Raw genomic sequence first — 16005 nt, 5'->3', positions numbered from 1 at the left:
GCCGGCCGCTCGACCCACCAGCCGGTGGGAGACTTAGGAAATGTAGTTCTATTATGCAGCTCCGGGTGTGCACATATGTTGTGTGCCGGACGAATTCGGTGGGTTCATTGGTAGATTCGCTGGCAATGAATCAATAAAAATGATGGTGTGTGTAAGACTGTCTCTGTCCAACGCTTAGCGGCTGGATAGCCTTCTTCAGGGACTTATCTCATTACCACATCACCATCTTTCAAGAGCAGACACAACTATTGTTTTTACACTGAACGCTGTGCCTACAATGAACAAGCAGTCAGTCATTCAGTGTAGGCACATCAATCATCTGCTAACATGTTGAAAATGACATTATCGTCAGGTTGTACAACATGTTTGCCCGATGATAGATGTCTAAACGACCAGCGGGAGAGCGCATCGCTGGTCGTTTTAGACATTTTTACAAACTATGTGCAAATGATTTTCAAACGATTATTTAAAGATTACGATATCATTATCGTTCAATTTAATCGTCTAGTAGATGTGTGCCTTTAGTCCTCAAGCTGCCCAACTCCTCCCATCTGCTAGTGCAAAATTCTACTCTTACACTGCAAAAGCCACCAACTTATTCCAGATTCAAAAGCTTGATGGAACTCTAGATCCACCCACGCAAATAAAGGCATACCACACCTACAAATATGATTTTTCCTGTGTTTTGTGCTTCATAAAGAACTTCCATTAGCTCCATATTACTATTACCTTCACTGTTTGTTCACGAATAGCAGGGTTTGTATCCATAAATCCATGGACCACGTGCGGGAAAATCTGTGAATTGACGGTTGGCTCATTTAGATACTGGATGAAATTCTCCATCTGCATCATGTAATAAAACAAAGAAACATCAAGTTAACAATGCCACAAATTACACAACTGTGAGCAAAAATGATCACAAAAGAGGAAAAAAAAGAATTGCTGAATGTCATTAGTTCGCTAAATTTGCTTTAATACTCAAATTATATTACATTTGAAGTATGTAATACTTATTCTAACAGCAGTGAATAATGCAATATTCCATAGGGTGAGACAAGGACTACACTGTACCAAGTCACTACATTGGTTCCAAACTGGAATGCTGCAACACAACAAATGGGAATAAAATTTATTTAATGGTAACCTCGTAAAACAAGCTAAAGTTCTCAATATTTTTATTAGAATAAGACATAGATCTTGTGCTACTGTTTTATGGGATATTGCTACTTCTCCCTAAAAAGAATACATATACCGCAATAGCAACCGGACTACCTGTACACAAAAAATAAATAAGTTTGTTTGTATGCAAAGTTGTACACATTTGTGAAACAACACTGCCTTTATCCATACACTTGGTTTCATAGCTGTCACTATCAGTGCACACCTGCACCACAACCATCCTTGGTGCAATAGATCCATCCTATAACGTATAGATGGAAGACCAGATTGCAACTGGCACAGCTGTTCAACTGAGGCTCCATGTCAAGTTGACCCAGGAGATGGGACACCTGAGACTGGAGCAAAGACTTGGTTCTTTGAATAGGTACTGTTCCAGCGGAGGAATTTTAAATGGACTCAAGAGGTTTGAATGGAGGTCTCTTCAATGCTTAAAGGAGCAAATGGAAGTCACATGGAACAAACGCTGCAATCATAATCTCCTGATTGAGATGACACTGCAAAATGACCTTTGGTTAAAATGATTGTCTGGTACGCAGAACCGTTCTGCCTTTAATGGAAAAGCAGTAATGGGGATATACAGAAATGGGCCACTAACTCAGAAACCTGTCCAAATGCAGAGGTTCAAAAATGTGGCTTTTGTAGCGATGAAAAGTACCACACAGAGAGGAACAACCTGGGATAAAAAGGGTGGTTGGACAAGGAAGCACTCTACGAAGAAAAGAGGATTTTTTTGTACTGACCATTAAATCCAATTTTTTGGAATCCCTCTGGGGACACTGCCATACGTTGGTGTGCAGGGTGTGCAGTGGCCCTGTGCAACAGAGGAATACAGCCATCTCAAATGAATTGTATGCGAAACGCTTGACAAGACCACCAAGAGACATCCACCCCGAATCCTGGTAACTGAACTGGAATCCAGGAAGTGTTAGTGCACTTTGGTACTCTGTTTTGCTGAAGTACAATGTCTCCACTGAGATCATGCAATGCATACATATGTGACAACAAGAAAGCAAAGAGGCCTCATGAAACTGAAGAAAAGAATTTGCTTCCCCACAGAAAACATACACACAAGACAGGGCTGATGCCATAGTTCTTAAGCATCCTGCAGGTCCACCGGCAACTGAAATAATCAAGAGGAAAAGTGGACTTGAGAGACTCTGAAGGTCATCGAGGAACGGAAAAAGACTATTGCGTAGACGAGGTCAGAAAAATCTCACATAAGGATATCCCTTGACATGATAAAGAAATGTGGGAAACCTGAATTGCCAACCTGTCCACAGATCCTTGACCAGGAAAGCAGATCAAATCTTCAGGAGGGACAAAATGGAATCCCTGAATCATCAAAAGCACACACCAGAATCACCTCCACGGTGATGGATTGAGCTAGGGACTGATTCATAATCCTGCTTCCCTACGGATTCGTGTGAGAGAGAGAGAGAAGTCATTCATGTCTCCCTCCTATGGGACAAAGTTGGCTGTATAGGGGTGAGTAAAATAAAATGTTGGAGTGAACACTTAAGGTGGGTAAACACTGGGCGATAAAGTGGACGACTGAACGATATCATTATCGTTCACTATATCGTCCATTTTTTACACCAAAACGATGAACGATAATGACGATGCGCGTTCCCGCGAGTCGTTCGTCATTGTTGTTCATCGGGCAAACATGCAGGCCAAGCTGACGCAATAGTCAGGTTGTTGCATGTTGGGGAATGGGGGAGAGAGCCGGGCGCTGAACGATATCGTTAATGATATCGTTCAGCGGGTGTGCTCAGTGTCATGAATGACATTGAGCACACCCTGCCAGGGACACACTAGAAGATATCGCTCAGGGAGCATATCGTCTAGTGTGTATGCTCCTTAAATGTGAGCCAAGGAGTTAGTACTCAATCTTAACAGGGAGGGAGTATTGTCATAACATGCGAGTTTGGTAAACAAACACAGAATCTAACCTGATAAAAATGGGCCTTGATTGAGCAGATCTGGTTGGATGGGTAGTCATCAAGAAATTACCACTTTGGCAAGTTTGGGGCCACCATGATGACTAGAACTCTCTAAGGCCCATTATCATCACACCCCAAGCCTGTAGTGACATCTGTGGTCACTATGGACTACTGCCAGTCTCACAGAGGCAGACGCTTGCCCAGGTTGCATCTACTGAGCCAGCACAGCAGAAACTGATGGTTTCTCTGTGACAACACAAACACTTGAGACACTATCTTGGGATTCATTCGAAACCAGAGGGAGATAAGTTGAAAGGTCAGCAAGTGAAAGTGTGCGAACGGAATATCTTCGTTGCAAGATACCATCCTGCCCAGCAATTTCATGCAGAGCAGAATGGACACCTCTCTTGGCAGAGGGCAGGGCAACAGTCTGCCTCTGGAAGTCCAAGAGCTTGTTCTGCGGAAGGAACATCTTATGATGACTGGCATGGAAGATTAGACCCAACTGGTGTGGAATATTAGATCCAGGAAGACAATGCTCAGTGACAGGATGAGGATAGACTTGTGGAAGTTGACCACCCAGCCATGCTGTTACAATGTCTCATTTGCAAGCTGCAGATGATTCTGGAGTAGAGCTTCAGCCCTCACCTTGATGAGATTGTCCAGATATGGAATGATCGACACTCATGGACTTGAACTAGTAATGAGTAATGCCCACTACATATCTGAAAAGTGATTGTATAATATAGATTAGTATGTCAAAAAGAGAAAGCACTGTTGCACAGGAAAATCAAATCACAATTAAATGTCAAAAAGCTTCCCCAAATATTAATACTTCTTAATTAGTAACAGTAATGGGGGTGCTACCACAGATCAATGGAGTTACAAACTAGAAAATGAGAGAGAGAGAAAGGAATCTGTATTTGGTGCACTATATTAAAATGTAACCTTTATTATTCGACTTAAAATATTCCAAACAATATATATGAAGCAAGGCAAAATATTTGGGTTAAAATAAAGCAAGAATCGTGTACAAAACATTTGTGAAAAAAGCGGATAAAATAAAAGAATATAAATTCTTTAAGTGTCCGAGTATCTGTTTGTCTCTTAATAACACATCATCTTAGTAATGCTGTATTGATCTATTGTTATGTGACTGCTGGTTCTAGTAATCCAGTAAAAATCCAGCTTCAATTATAGTTTAGATTAACACTCCCTCAAAATCACAAGCTGACTGGCTCAATACCTCCAAGGAAATAGATGTGTATCCTTTTTACTTAATGTATCTAAATTACGGCAAGTGTTAGTTAAATGTATCAAACAGTGTTGCTGTTAAACGCATTGAATACAGTTGCATTTGAATGAATGTTCAACATTCTAAATCCTTCAGCAATGAATAGGTGTGCTGTATGAGGTTCCTCTCAATGGGTCCCAAGTAAAACTGCTGCACTCTTCACTCACGATAAAGTTATTATATTTCCTGTTTACTCCAGTGATATAAAGTATTATGTATCTTATTTAAAGTCTCGCCGATCTCTTCATTCAAAAGCAACTGATGTGTTATTAAGAGACAAACAGACACTTAAAGAATTTATATTCTGTTATTTTAACCACTCTTCTCAATTTTTTGTGCTCTCTCATATATATTATATATATATATATATATATATATACACACACATATATACATATATATACATATATATATACATATATATACATATATATACACACACACACACGCACACACATACATACACACACTCACACATATACATACAGTCAGGTCCATAAATATTGGGACATTGACAGAATTTTCAGATTTTGGCCTCTATTCACCACCACAATAGTTTTGAAATGAAACAAACAAGATGTGCTTTAACTGCAGACTTTCAGATTTAATTTGAGGGTAATTACATCCAAATCGAGTGAACGGTGTAGGAATTACAACAGTTTCAATATGTGCCTCCCACTTTTTAAGGGGCCAAAAGTAATGGGACTATCAACTCAAAAGCTATTTCATGGACAGGTGTGGGCTATTCCCTCGTTATTTCATTATCAATTAAGCAGGTAAAAGGTCTGGAGTTGATTCTAGGTGTGACATTTGCATTTGGAACCAGTTGCTGTCGACTCTCAATATGAGATCCAAAGAGCTGTCACTATCAGTGAAGCAAGCCATCATTAGGCTGAAAAATCAAAACAAACCCATCAGAGAGATAGCAAAAACATTAGGTGTGGCCAAATCAACTGTTTGGAACATTCTTAAAAAGAAAGAACACACCGGAGAGCTCAGCAACACCAAAAGACCCGGAAGACCACGGAAAACAACTGTGGTGGATGACAAAAGAATTATTTCCCTGGTGAAGAAAAACCCCTTCACAACAGTTGCCCAAATCAAGAACACTCTCCAGGAGGTAGATGTATATGTGTCAAAGTCAACAATCAAGAGAAGACTTCACAAGAGTGAATATAAAGGGTCCACCATAAGATGTAAACCATTGGTGAGCCTCAAAAACAGGAAGACCAGATTAGAGTTTGCCAAACATCACCTAAAAAAGCCATTACAGTTCTGGAACAACATCCTATGGACAGATGAGACAAAGATCAACTTGTACCACAGTGATGGGAAGAGAAGAGAAGGAAAGAAACTGCTCATGATCCAAAACATACCACCTCATCAGTGAAGCATGGTGGTGGTAGTGTCATGGCATGGGCATGTATGGCTGCCAATGGAACTGGTTCCCTTGTATTTATTGATGATGTGACTGCTTACAAAAGCAGCAGAATTAATTCTGAAGTGTTTCGGGCAATATTATATGCTCATATTCAGTCAATTGCTTCAGAACTCATTGGACAGCGCTTCACAGTGCAGATGGACAATGACCCGAAGCATACTGCAAAAGCAACCAAAGAGTTTTTTAAGGCTAAAAAGTGGAATGTTATGCAATGGCCAAGTCAATCCCCTGACCTGAATCCGATTAAGCATGCATTTCACTTGATGAAGACAAAACTGAAGGGAAAATGCCCCAAGAACAAGCAGGAACTGAAGACATTTGCAGTAGAGGCCTGGCAGAGCATCAACAGGGATGAAACCCAGCGTCTGGTGATGTCTATGCGTTCCAGACTTCAGGCTGTAATTGCCTGCAAAGGATTTGCAACAAAGTATTAAAAAGTGAAAGTTAGATTTAGGATTGTTTAGTTTGTCCCATTACTTATGGCCCCTTAAAAAGTGGGAGGCACATATAGAAACCGTTGTAATTCCTACACCGTTCACATGATTTGGATGTAAATACCCTCAAATTAAATCTGAAAGTCTGCAGTTAAATCACATCTTGTTTGTTTCATTTCAAAGCCATTGTGGTGGTGAATAGAGGACAAAATATAAATATTCTGTCAATGTCCCAATATTTATGCACCTGACTGTACATATAAAATATAACGAATTGGCACAAGTAATACTTCAATGATATAGATAGTTAAAATCTGCGGTGTCAGTAATGATGCCAACGTGTTTTGTCCAATCTGCAGGACATTATATATATATATATATATATATATATATATATACACACACACACACACACATACACACACACACACATTTAAAAAGGTGTGCAACAAGTCTCAGCAATAATTTCAACTAGTTCTTTGGCCGATTTCCAGTAATCAGTATTCAATGCTGATGCAGCCAATTCCACCAGACCCCACCACAGGTCAGACAGTTGTATATATGCAAAAGAAAAGATGGAAGGCGCACCTTGTAAGTATAATGATAAAAAAAACACACCTTTACTTCACATATGTTCACATACATCGAAGCAGAAATTGATTATTCTCACGATCCCTCCCCGGGGCCTCTGGACGGAACCCGCTCCCGGATCACGCTGGCTCCAATATCGGTCACTCTCACAGAGACACTTCCGAGTCTCTGGCCAGCTGGAACACAGCACTCGACGTCACCACGTCTGCGCCCTCCAGAAAAAAACCTCAACGCATTTCGTCACGACAGGGGGTGTGGCCTATCCTCGAGCATCAGGGTTTTTATATTCCCATCTGCCCCGTTTGATAAATGTCAAATGGAGTATTTTTGGTAAACATATGTAAACAGAATTACCGGACAAAAGACATTACAACATAATACAAATAAATAAAATACATTACAACCAAAAGGAAGAATTACATCACCAAACCATTGCCATTTTCTTGTAGTCCATGACAGTTATATCCTCTCCATCAAACACACCAATTTTTTTTTACACATTAAGCCCCCAAACATGGGCACAAAACAAAACACCACTACACATATGTATAAATTCCTCTTTTAGAAAGATTCTGACATAATTTAACCCATTGGTTTCACAAAAATTCTCATAAAAACACAGTTCGTATTTATTTCATATAAAAAAAAAAATCTCAATTTATAAAAAAAACAAAAACAAAAAAAACACACATTACAAATGTCACCATCAACAATTCATAGTCTAAAAATCATACAACCTATTCAGAAAAATACATGAACCAAAGACAACACTAATTGCACCATTAAGCGAGCTACATCAACCCCCTACATAGATGGAGCACCGAAACAAGTAGTTCAACAACAGCGCTCCATCAGGGGAGAGATATAAACTACCACCCTAGTGCAAAAAAGGGGTGATGTCATGGTTCTCATTTAATCCATTCGGCACTATGGTATTCAATGTGTGTATCCAGAATGTTTCTTTTACTTAACTTCTTTAGAAGGTCACCCACCACCTCTATCATCTAACCTCATATGCTCGATAGCTTTGAAACTTAAATGACCTAAATTAGCCCCACAACACCTCGAGAAGTGTCTAGGTACACTATGATTATTTTCACCTATCTTAAAATTAGGATGCTGGAGCATACTGGAAGTATTCTTAAGTTGACGTTTGGTCTTTCCAATGTATCGAGCTCCACATTTACACTCAAGCATGTATATCACACAATTTGTCTGGCAATTTATTATTCCTTTAATAGCCCACGACTTGGTATTATCTGAATTCCAGAACCTCTTTCTTTCCTTACTAATATATCTGCACATTTTACAGTGATTACAGGGGAAAACACCATTCGTTTTATCAAGCCAATTCTATTTTTTTTTTTTATTATTATTATTAAATAACTTGGTGCTAGGGCACTTTAAATTCCTTGCCCGTCTAAACACTACTTTTGGTATTACAGGTAAAGTACTTTTCTGGATAAGATCCAGCAATAAAGCATTCCAATTTTTTTTTTTATAAATATTCTGTATATCTTTTCTCCTTGTATTAAAACTTGTTATGAAGGGAACAAAGGAGTTACCTTTCTCCTTTGTTCAGTTTTTATACTCAAGCAATTCTGACCTATTCAAATTTTGTGCTCTCTCTTTGTATTGTTCAATCAATTTCAGGGGATATTTCTTTTCAAGGAACCTTTTACTACATTATTATATTTTATTTATAGGGCGCCACAAGTGGTCCGCAGCACCGTACATACAGTAAAGGGTACACAGAACATTACATTACAATACAGTAACCAAAATATAAACAGTAACAATTAGCAACACAATTCTCCATACACAGTACAGCTCTGAGGTGAAGGCTGTCATAGAAGTGAAGAGAAGAAGGCTGTGAGACAGTGGGGAGGAGGACCCTGCTTCTAGGAGCTTACAATCTAGAGTACTATATACCTCTGCCTGTTCGTCATGTTTAGAATCCTCCAGACAGTTCCTTCTAATCCGGGTAAATTGATAGTATGAGATATTCGAACCCCACTTTTTCAAGTGGCAACTCTCTGTTTACATAACTATTACGGCTAACCTTTTTTATATGTGTATATGTAATAATCTCCTTCCGCTCATCCAATTCATTCGTGTCTATCACAAGATCCAAAAATTACATATTTGATTCTTGAAAATTCGAGGTGAAACGTAAATTGTACGTATTACTATTCAGATAGATCATAAACTCGTCAAACAATTCCTTATCCCCCTGCCAAATTATCAATGTCATCTATATAGCGTTTAAACATCCGTATATTGTCCTTAAAAGGGTTTTTGCTATTACTTCTGCCTCCCATCTACCCAAATACAGATTGGTGAAGATAGGCGCATAAGGTGTTCCCATCGCCGGGCCTCACTGCTGGTTATAGAACTGTCCCTGGAATTTAAAATAATTGTTTTTTTTAGTCATATTCAGTACATTTTATGATAAAATTTCTTATATTCTCATTCAGGGTTTCGTCCCTTTCTAGATAGTAAAAAAACACATTCAAGCCTTCCTTATGTGGTATGTTGGTGTATAACGACTCAACATCGATTGTACACCAACTATACCCAACTCTCCACTCAAAATTTTCCAAGATCTTTAATATATAGGTGGAATCTTTAACATAAGAGTTCAAATTAAGAACAGATTTCTTTATATCAATAAGTTCTGAGAGCCTTGATGTAGCAGAGTCTATCCCGGAAATCATTGGCCTTCCCAGCGGTTTTGTCAACCTCTTATGTGTTTTGGGCAGGAAATAGAATATTGCTATTCTAGGGTTGGGATTAAAGACATAACTACATTCGCCCTCACTAATACATCCCTTTTATTGGCTATTTCCCTAACTACCCTCTCACTGGGATCAGTGATTAGTTTAGTATAAGTAACGGTATCATTAAGTAGTCTGAGGGTTTCCTCAAGGTAATCATCTTTATTTAAAAAGGACTACCCCATCCCCCTTATCTGCCATTTTAATGACTATAGCGCAATTCCTATTCAAGTGTTCTGATAGCATCGCTTTCCCCTTTTCCTAGGTTCTCTCTATTTTTTCTATCCCTTTTACACAGCTCTTCAAAATAAATTTTTATCAAGGTAGAAAAAGGCTTCCAAATTACTACCTCTGGACTCAAGAGGATAATAATTAGAACCAGCACTTAGACCAGTACGATGCTCCACTTCGACAATTTTAACTGCTGTACCAGATTTCACCTCATTCTTTAAAAAATGAGTTAAAGTTCCGAAGTATAACTCAATTTTTATTGGTTTGGTTCACTATCTGGTGCGAATGAAAACTTTTGAAAGTAACTTCACCTCATTAGAGAGATATATATATATATATATATATATACACACATATACACACACACACTGTATAGAGTGGCTTCTTCTTGAACTTGTCACCTTGCAAATGTAAGTTGAGAGTACAGAGGTTCAATATTAGTCGAAAATGCACATCCAGGAGTAACAAAAGAAATGAAACCGATGTTCCCTGGGTTTCGTGGGCTTCAGTAAGAGGGAAAAAACTCCAACTTCTTGTAGCATCAGCAATGATAGTATCCAGACCTGAGCCATAAAGAACAGATCCAGCAAAAAGGTAAAGCCTCCAATGTCCTTTCGAATTTAGCTTCTGCCTCCCAGCATTTAAGCCAGGGAGTGCGTCTGGCAACAACAGCAAAAACAGAAAACAGGATTTTGGTACTTACCGATAAATCCCTTTCTCCGATTCCACAGGGGACATTGGAGTTCAAGACAGTGGGGTATAGACGGTGGTAGAGCAGAGCCTGGCACTTTAAATAATTCTGAAGTGTGACTGGCTCCTCCCCCTCTATGCCCCATCAGCCCCAGTTTTAAGAACTGAGCCCGAGAGGAGACGGTAGACAACAGGAAAATGAGGAGAAGGAGAAGACCACAGAACGGAACAATACCGACTGAAGGAGAACAGAGGAACCCACTGCAGGGAACACATGCAGTCACACAACTAGATAAGGACGCAACAAAACGGCAGGAACGCAGCGCTGGGCGGGCGTCCAGTGTCCCCTGTGGAATCGGAGAAAGGGATTTATCGGTAAGTACCAAAATCCTGTTTTCTCCTTCATCCACTAGGGGACACTGGAGTTCAAGACAGTGGGGACGTCCCAAAGCCAACCTCCCGGGTGGGAAGCGCGGAGAACTTGCCTACCTTTCGGCCAACCGAAACAGGGACAGCCCAAGACTGGAGGCATGTCGTAGAGCCAGGAGACAATCAGAGCTCCTTGCTGAACAGTCACAGACATTCCACAACTTACAGCGTAAATTCAATGGAATACGGCTAGAGAGTAGCCGCAGATGAGAAGCATCAGAACACCATAAGCTCAGCCAAAAACAGACCAAGCAAGACCGCTGGGAGCAGAAAACCCCAACTAGAATCCATAGAATGGCAGTAACATGAGAACAAAACTCGAGAAAACCGTACCAGCGTGAACTACAGGAAGCTGCAACAGTCTCAGACAGCAGAATCCCAGCACTGCGGGACATCAATCATATAGATAAAAGTATAATGATACCAATATACCGAGACGGAGCTGAACCCGTCCACAGACTCCTAACCAAGCAAACAAGGAGGCAAGAGTTACGACCTAACAGTCGCCCTGAACCATTCTCGAGGTCCAACTACTAAAGGGTTGGTAACCAGTGGAAGGTTTAGACCATAGAAGTAGTCAACGAGTGGCGATCCCACTGGGCATGAGGCGGATACGAGAGGATTGAGACTACAATTCCTTCCAGTGGGTCAGACGGCAGTACCACCCCTCCTGTCAAACAGCAGACAACTACCTACATGATGGTAGAGTGTAATCAGTACCAACTACTGGCCTGAACATAGTATGAAAACACCCAGGATACCCTTAGCAGAAAAAGAGCACGGATGCCACCTCCACCCAGGGAGAGTTACCAATATACGGAAGTATCCCATCCGCAAGGCTAAAGCACTAGGACAACTATGAAGGTACCATTCAGGTACCTGTCAGTGTGCTGAATTTATCAACAGATACTGAACAGGAAACAAACCAGGCCCCCTGTATGGAACATAGAGACCGTCACACTTTATAGTAAAGATGTGCATTAGCCCATAGATGCCCTTCAGTCCATAAACCCAACAGATTCCAGTAGAATAGGGTCACAAATCTCAATGTTACAACTATGCACCTACACACCAGGAAAGCTCTAAAGTGTACAGCCAACTGATTTAAAAGAACTGAAGGCTGCTAGGACAGCAGCTAGGGTGCGTAAGAGAGAATAACAGCTATGTCAGGATGCATGAAAAGGAAGCATCTTCCGAGGTATTAGTGGGGTAAGCCTGCTTACCTGTGAGCGACCAGAAGCCCTCTGGACGCTATGTAGAATGTCACTGACCTTATTCATCTCACAGCAACCCACCACGACAGGTACAGAGAGTAGCCTCAGTGGGCAAAGATCAATGCTCTACAGCACGGACTTCAGTCTGGAGATGCTGCAGAAGAAAATACTGGAGAAACTAGCAAATTGTTAGTGGAGACAAGAAGGCCGTACAACAGGACGCTATACCTGAGCCTGTTCCATTAGGGATATGTATCCATATAGAGATTACACATACTCCAAAAACGGTCTGCTAGTGTATCCTTACATTAACACTTATAATGGTGAAGTGTGTATTACGCCCACAATCTGATACAACCCAGGCCAGACCCTGCCTATATCGGCGGGTGGCCCTAGGCCTCATGTAAATTAACTAAATAAGCCATGAGGATGGAATAGATCCTGGATTCTCTATGTACTGATAGGAAATGTACCCAAGGGACCTTCAGATACCCATTTTATTGAGATATGCGACAAGACAATAATATAAAGTACCAGAATCGATACTGGGAAAGGTACCTGTACATAGACATAGAATGCGTTAATTATCCCAAGTAAGAAGAGATATATATATGTAGTGATAACGCCAGTCAGGGCCAAAAACAGATTTCTCCAATTATTAGGAAAATTCATACAAGGAACGGGAATATATCAGTATATATACACATACACACACATAAACATAGCTGCATGAAAAGGCAAACTCTTTGAAAGGAAGAGTTAGTACCGACATAGTAAGTCAGTTGTCAAACTCCTGCACCAGGAGATCAGCACGCTACATACATATACATATATACACACACACACACACACACACACACACACGCACGCACAAATATCCCGCAATAGGAGATCAGCATGCTATATCTATATATACACACACTGCATTCCTAGTGTCTTACAAGTTGGTTACTAAGTGCGCCCTAGAGTGTAGTTGTAATTAATAGGTCCCCCGAAGTGGACGCCGTAGATATAGACTGATGGAAACAGGACTATAACCCGAGGCGGGTGTAAGTACATATCCTTATATACATGTGTGGACATACAGGAAGTCCCCAGGACATGTATAGAGTCCATACTTAGAAGCAATGCCGTAGGAGCCTGTGACTATCCTATGTAAGCTGCAGAACATGACTCTAGTTTATAAAGCCACCATATAATATGTATGGATATAACAGACAGCTTCTGGTAAACCCTGGCAGCTTTCCAGGCGTGGAATAATATGTACCTTAATGATTGTGGAAGTATAGGCATACCTACACATATCCATAATTATATACATATACACACACACCACCCAATCCCCAGGGAGAGATGGTGTAAGCGGAGTTATAGAACAAACTACCGGATCAGGAGAGTCCAGCCTCTCATCGCAACATCCTCTTTAAATATGCTAGGTATCAGACATAAAACTGAGAAGAACATATCCTACCCCTGCTTTAATGGTAAGGATAAGAAGCAATATATATATACATACACATATATATACACATATATATATATATATATATACACACACACACACACACACACACACACACACATCCCCACATGCCTACGCGTACCTACATACAAGATTAGTAGGTGACGATATAATTTGAAAAATATAACATGGGCAATAGTTAGAGCCATGGAAGGAACTGAGCCCCAGGTCTTAACGCCGGGTTTAGTATAAAATACAAGACTGCTCATGTGCCGCGCGTGGCTGTTGGGGCAGGAATTGTTAGCAACGTACTATCCCAGACTGATTGCGATCAATGGGACCCTTCCGTTACCGGTGTACTCGCCTTATCAGGTGTGCCATTCTGGCTCCAGATGATGGAAATCAAAAGATGACCTCAGTGATGCGAGACAGCAATGCCAACCACCACAACGACCATATGTTACTACTTCGTGTTGTGTGTGCTGCCGAAGGGAATAAATAAGATATAAATCCATATAGATGCACAGATGCATACCTTCTAAGGTAAGCACCGAAGGCTGTTGAGATTTAACATATGGGCAGCCACATATATGCATGAGAAGATTACGGCTCATTCTTAAGGTGAGCCAATGTGAGGCATAAGCCTGGGGATGGAACGCACCCTTTTTGTAACCTTGAGTTAAAGATATGCAATAACCGTAGTTTCTGGCAGTAGCCAGAACAGTGTCCCCGACTATGCATACTATACACATTTAGGCAGAGTGATCTCTGGCAGCTATGGATGCAAGAAACACACTGCATTATTCTGTTACACATCAAGTATATTTGCCCCAGATGTTCAATGTAATAAGCCTGCCGCACCTGGTATACCCAGGCGGTCTCCCATCAAAGTACTAACCAGGCCTGGCGTTGCTTAGCGTCCAAGATCAGACGAGATTGGGCGTGTGGCCGTAGGCGCTGATAGATATGTGGTGGGCAAAGTGGCATGGACACAACCTCTACATTAGGCTGTGGCATGTTCCTCCCTGTGCTTCATTCTTTTTTTTTATTTCTTTTAAATATAATATTAAACCAGTACACTGCCCAGTTCCGTAGGGGAACTACCGACGTGCAATATAACAGAGATGAGGCAGAGCCAGAATCTATATAAAGACTGCAGGTTAAATTACAAACTCCACAGTTGTGCCGTTAAACCTAATAAGACCAGGTGCTGTAGGTTTAAGTAAAGAAAAAAACGGGAGAGGCCATATGCAAGCACAGGGAGAACATACAAACTCCAAACAGCTAGGGCCGTACTGGGAATAAAACCCACAACCCTGTTAAGGGTTGCACCCCCCACAGAACTCCAGAGTGAGGATGCAGGAGATGCTGGCAATAAGCCCCGGCTCCTTTTAAGGCAGGTGCATATGCTGTTTTAGAATACTCGCTGGAGGTAATGGCCGCATCTGTGCAAGCCAGCATGGACTAGACTCCGCCCCTTATCAATAAGCGGGCGGGGCGCAAACAATGGCTGGTATAGCAGGCATAATGCGAGTGGGGGAGCGGGAACGTAATAGCCAGCGCCGGTGCATCTTCATACAAGCACCGGCGCCGCAACCAGCAGCCGAGAGCGCTGTGAATAACAGCCTCGCTCTCCGGCGGCTGTGTGCAGAAGCCAGCGCTTCTACAAGCACCAGCGCGGCAGGGAACAGCCGCGCTGAGCAGCTCCCTAAGCCCCACCATGCGGCCAATTGTAGCCAGCGCCGGTGCAATCTTCATACAAGCACCGGCGCCGCAACCAGCAGCCGAGAGCGCTGTGAATAACAGCCTCGCTCTCCGGCGGCTGTGCTCCTCCCCCTGCAGAAGCCAGCGCCAGTGCTTCTACAAGCACCAGCGCGGCAGGGAACAGCCGCGCTGCTGCGCAATGTAGACTCCCTTATAGGAGTAGCGGGACGCGGCAGGCTCCCTCCCCGTGGGGATAGAGAAGAGGGAGGATTCGGCTCTCGTGAGAGCAGCAGACAAACAGAGCGCTGTCAGCTCTATTAAGTCAGACAGCGCTCAGTGCAGGGATATCAGGGCTCGCTGCTAGGCAGCAACATTACAGACTGTCTGAACAGTCTCCCTGTACATGTATCCGCGCTCTATGCGCGGTAGCTCCGCCCCTTGTAATAACGCTAGCGGCGTTATAACAGGATTCCAGGAGGGGTTATTCTACAGTATATACCACCTGAGCCTGGGAGGGGGCAGAGGGGCCGCAGATTAAACTCCATTCCCCATAAGGGGAACAGAGCTATACTTACCACTGCTGGCATCAGGGCTGCGGCTAGGCATTCGGAAGCAC

At 41.8% G+C, this 16005-nt stretch overlaps 1 protein-coding gene across 4 annotated transcripts in view; it reads right to left on the bottom strand.

Moving 5' to 3' along the window:
• Positions 1 to 16005, bottom strand: part of SCYL1 (SCY1 like pseudokinase 1) — a 92012-nt gene that overhangs the window by 63725 nt on the left and 12282 nt on the right. For all 4 annotated transcript variants that reach the window (XM_088480006.1, XM_088480004.1, XM_088480005.1 and 1 more), the window contains exon 9: positions 730 to 843. In XM_088480006.1, coding sequence (XP_088336132.1) covers positions 730 to 843 — 114 coding nt within the window. The remainder of the gene's footprint in view (positions 1 to 729; positions 844 to 16005) is intronic.

Source organism: Taudactylus pleione, unplaced genomic scaffold, assembly GCF_031769625.1.
Source record: "Taudactylus pleione unplaced genomic scaffold, aTauple2 ptg000250l, whole genome shotgun sequence".
Lineage (NCBI taxonomy): Eukaryota > Metazoa > Chordata > Amphibia > Anura > Myobatrachidae > Taudactylus > Taudactylus pleione.
This window is presented reverse-complemented; position numbering and strand designations above follow the sequence as displayed.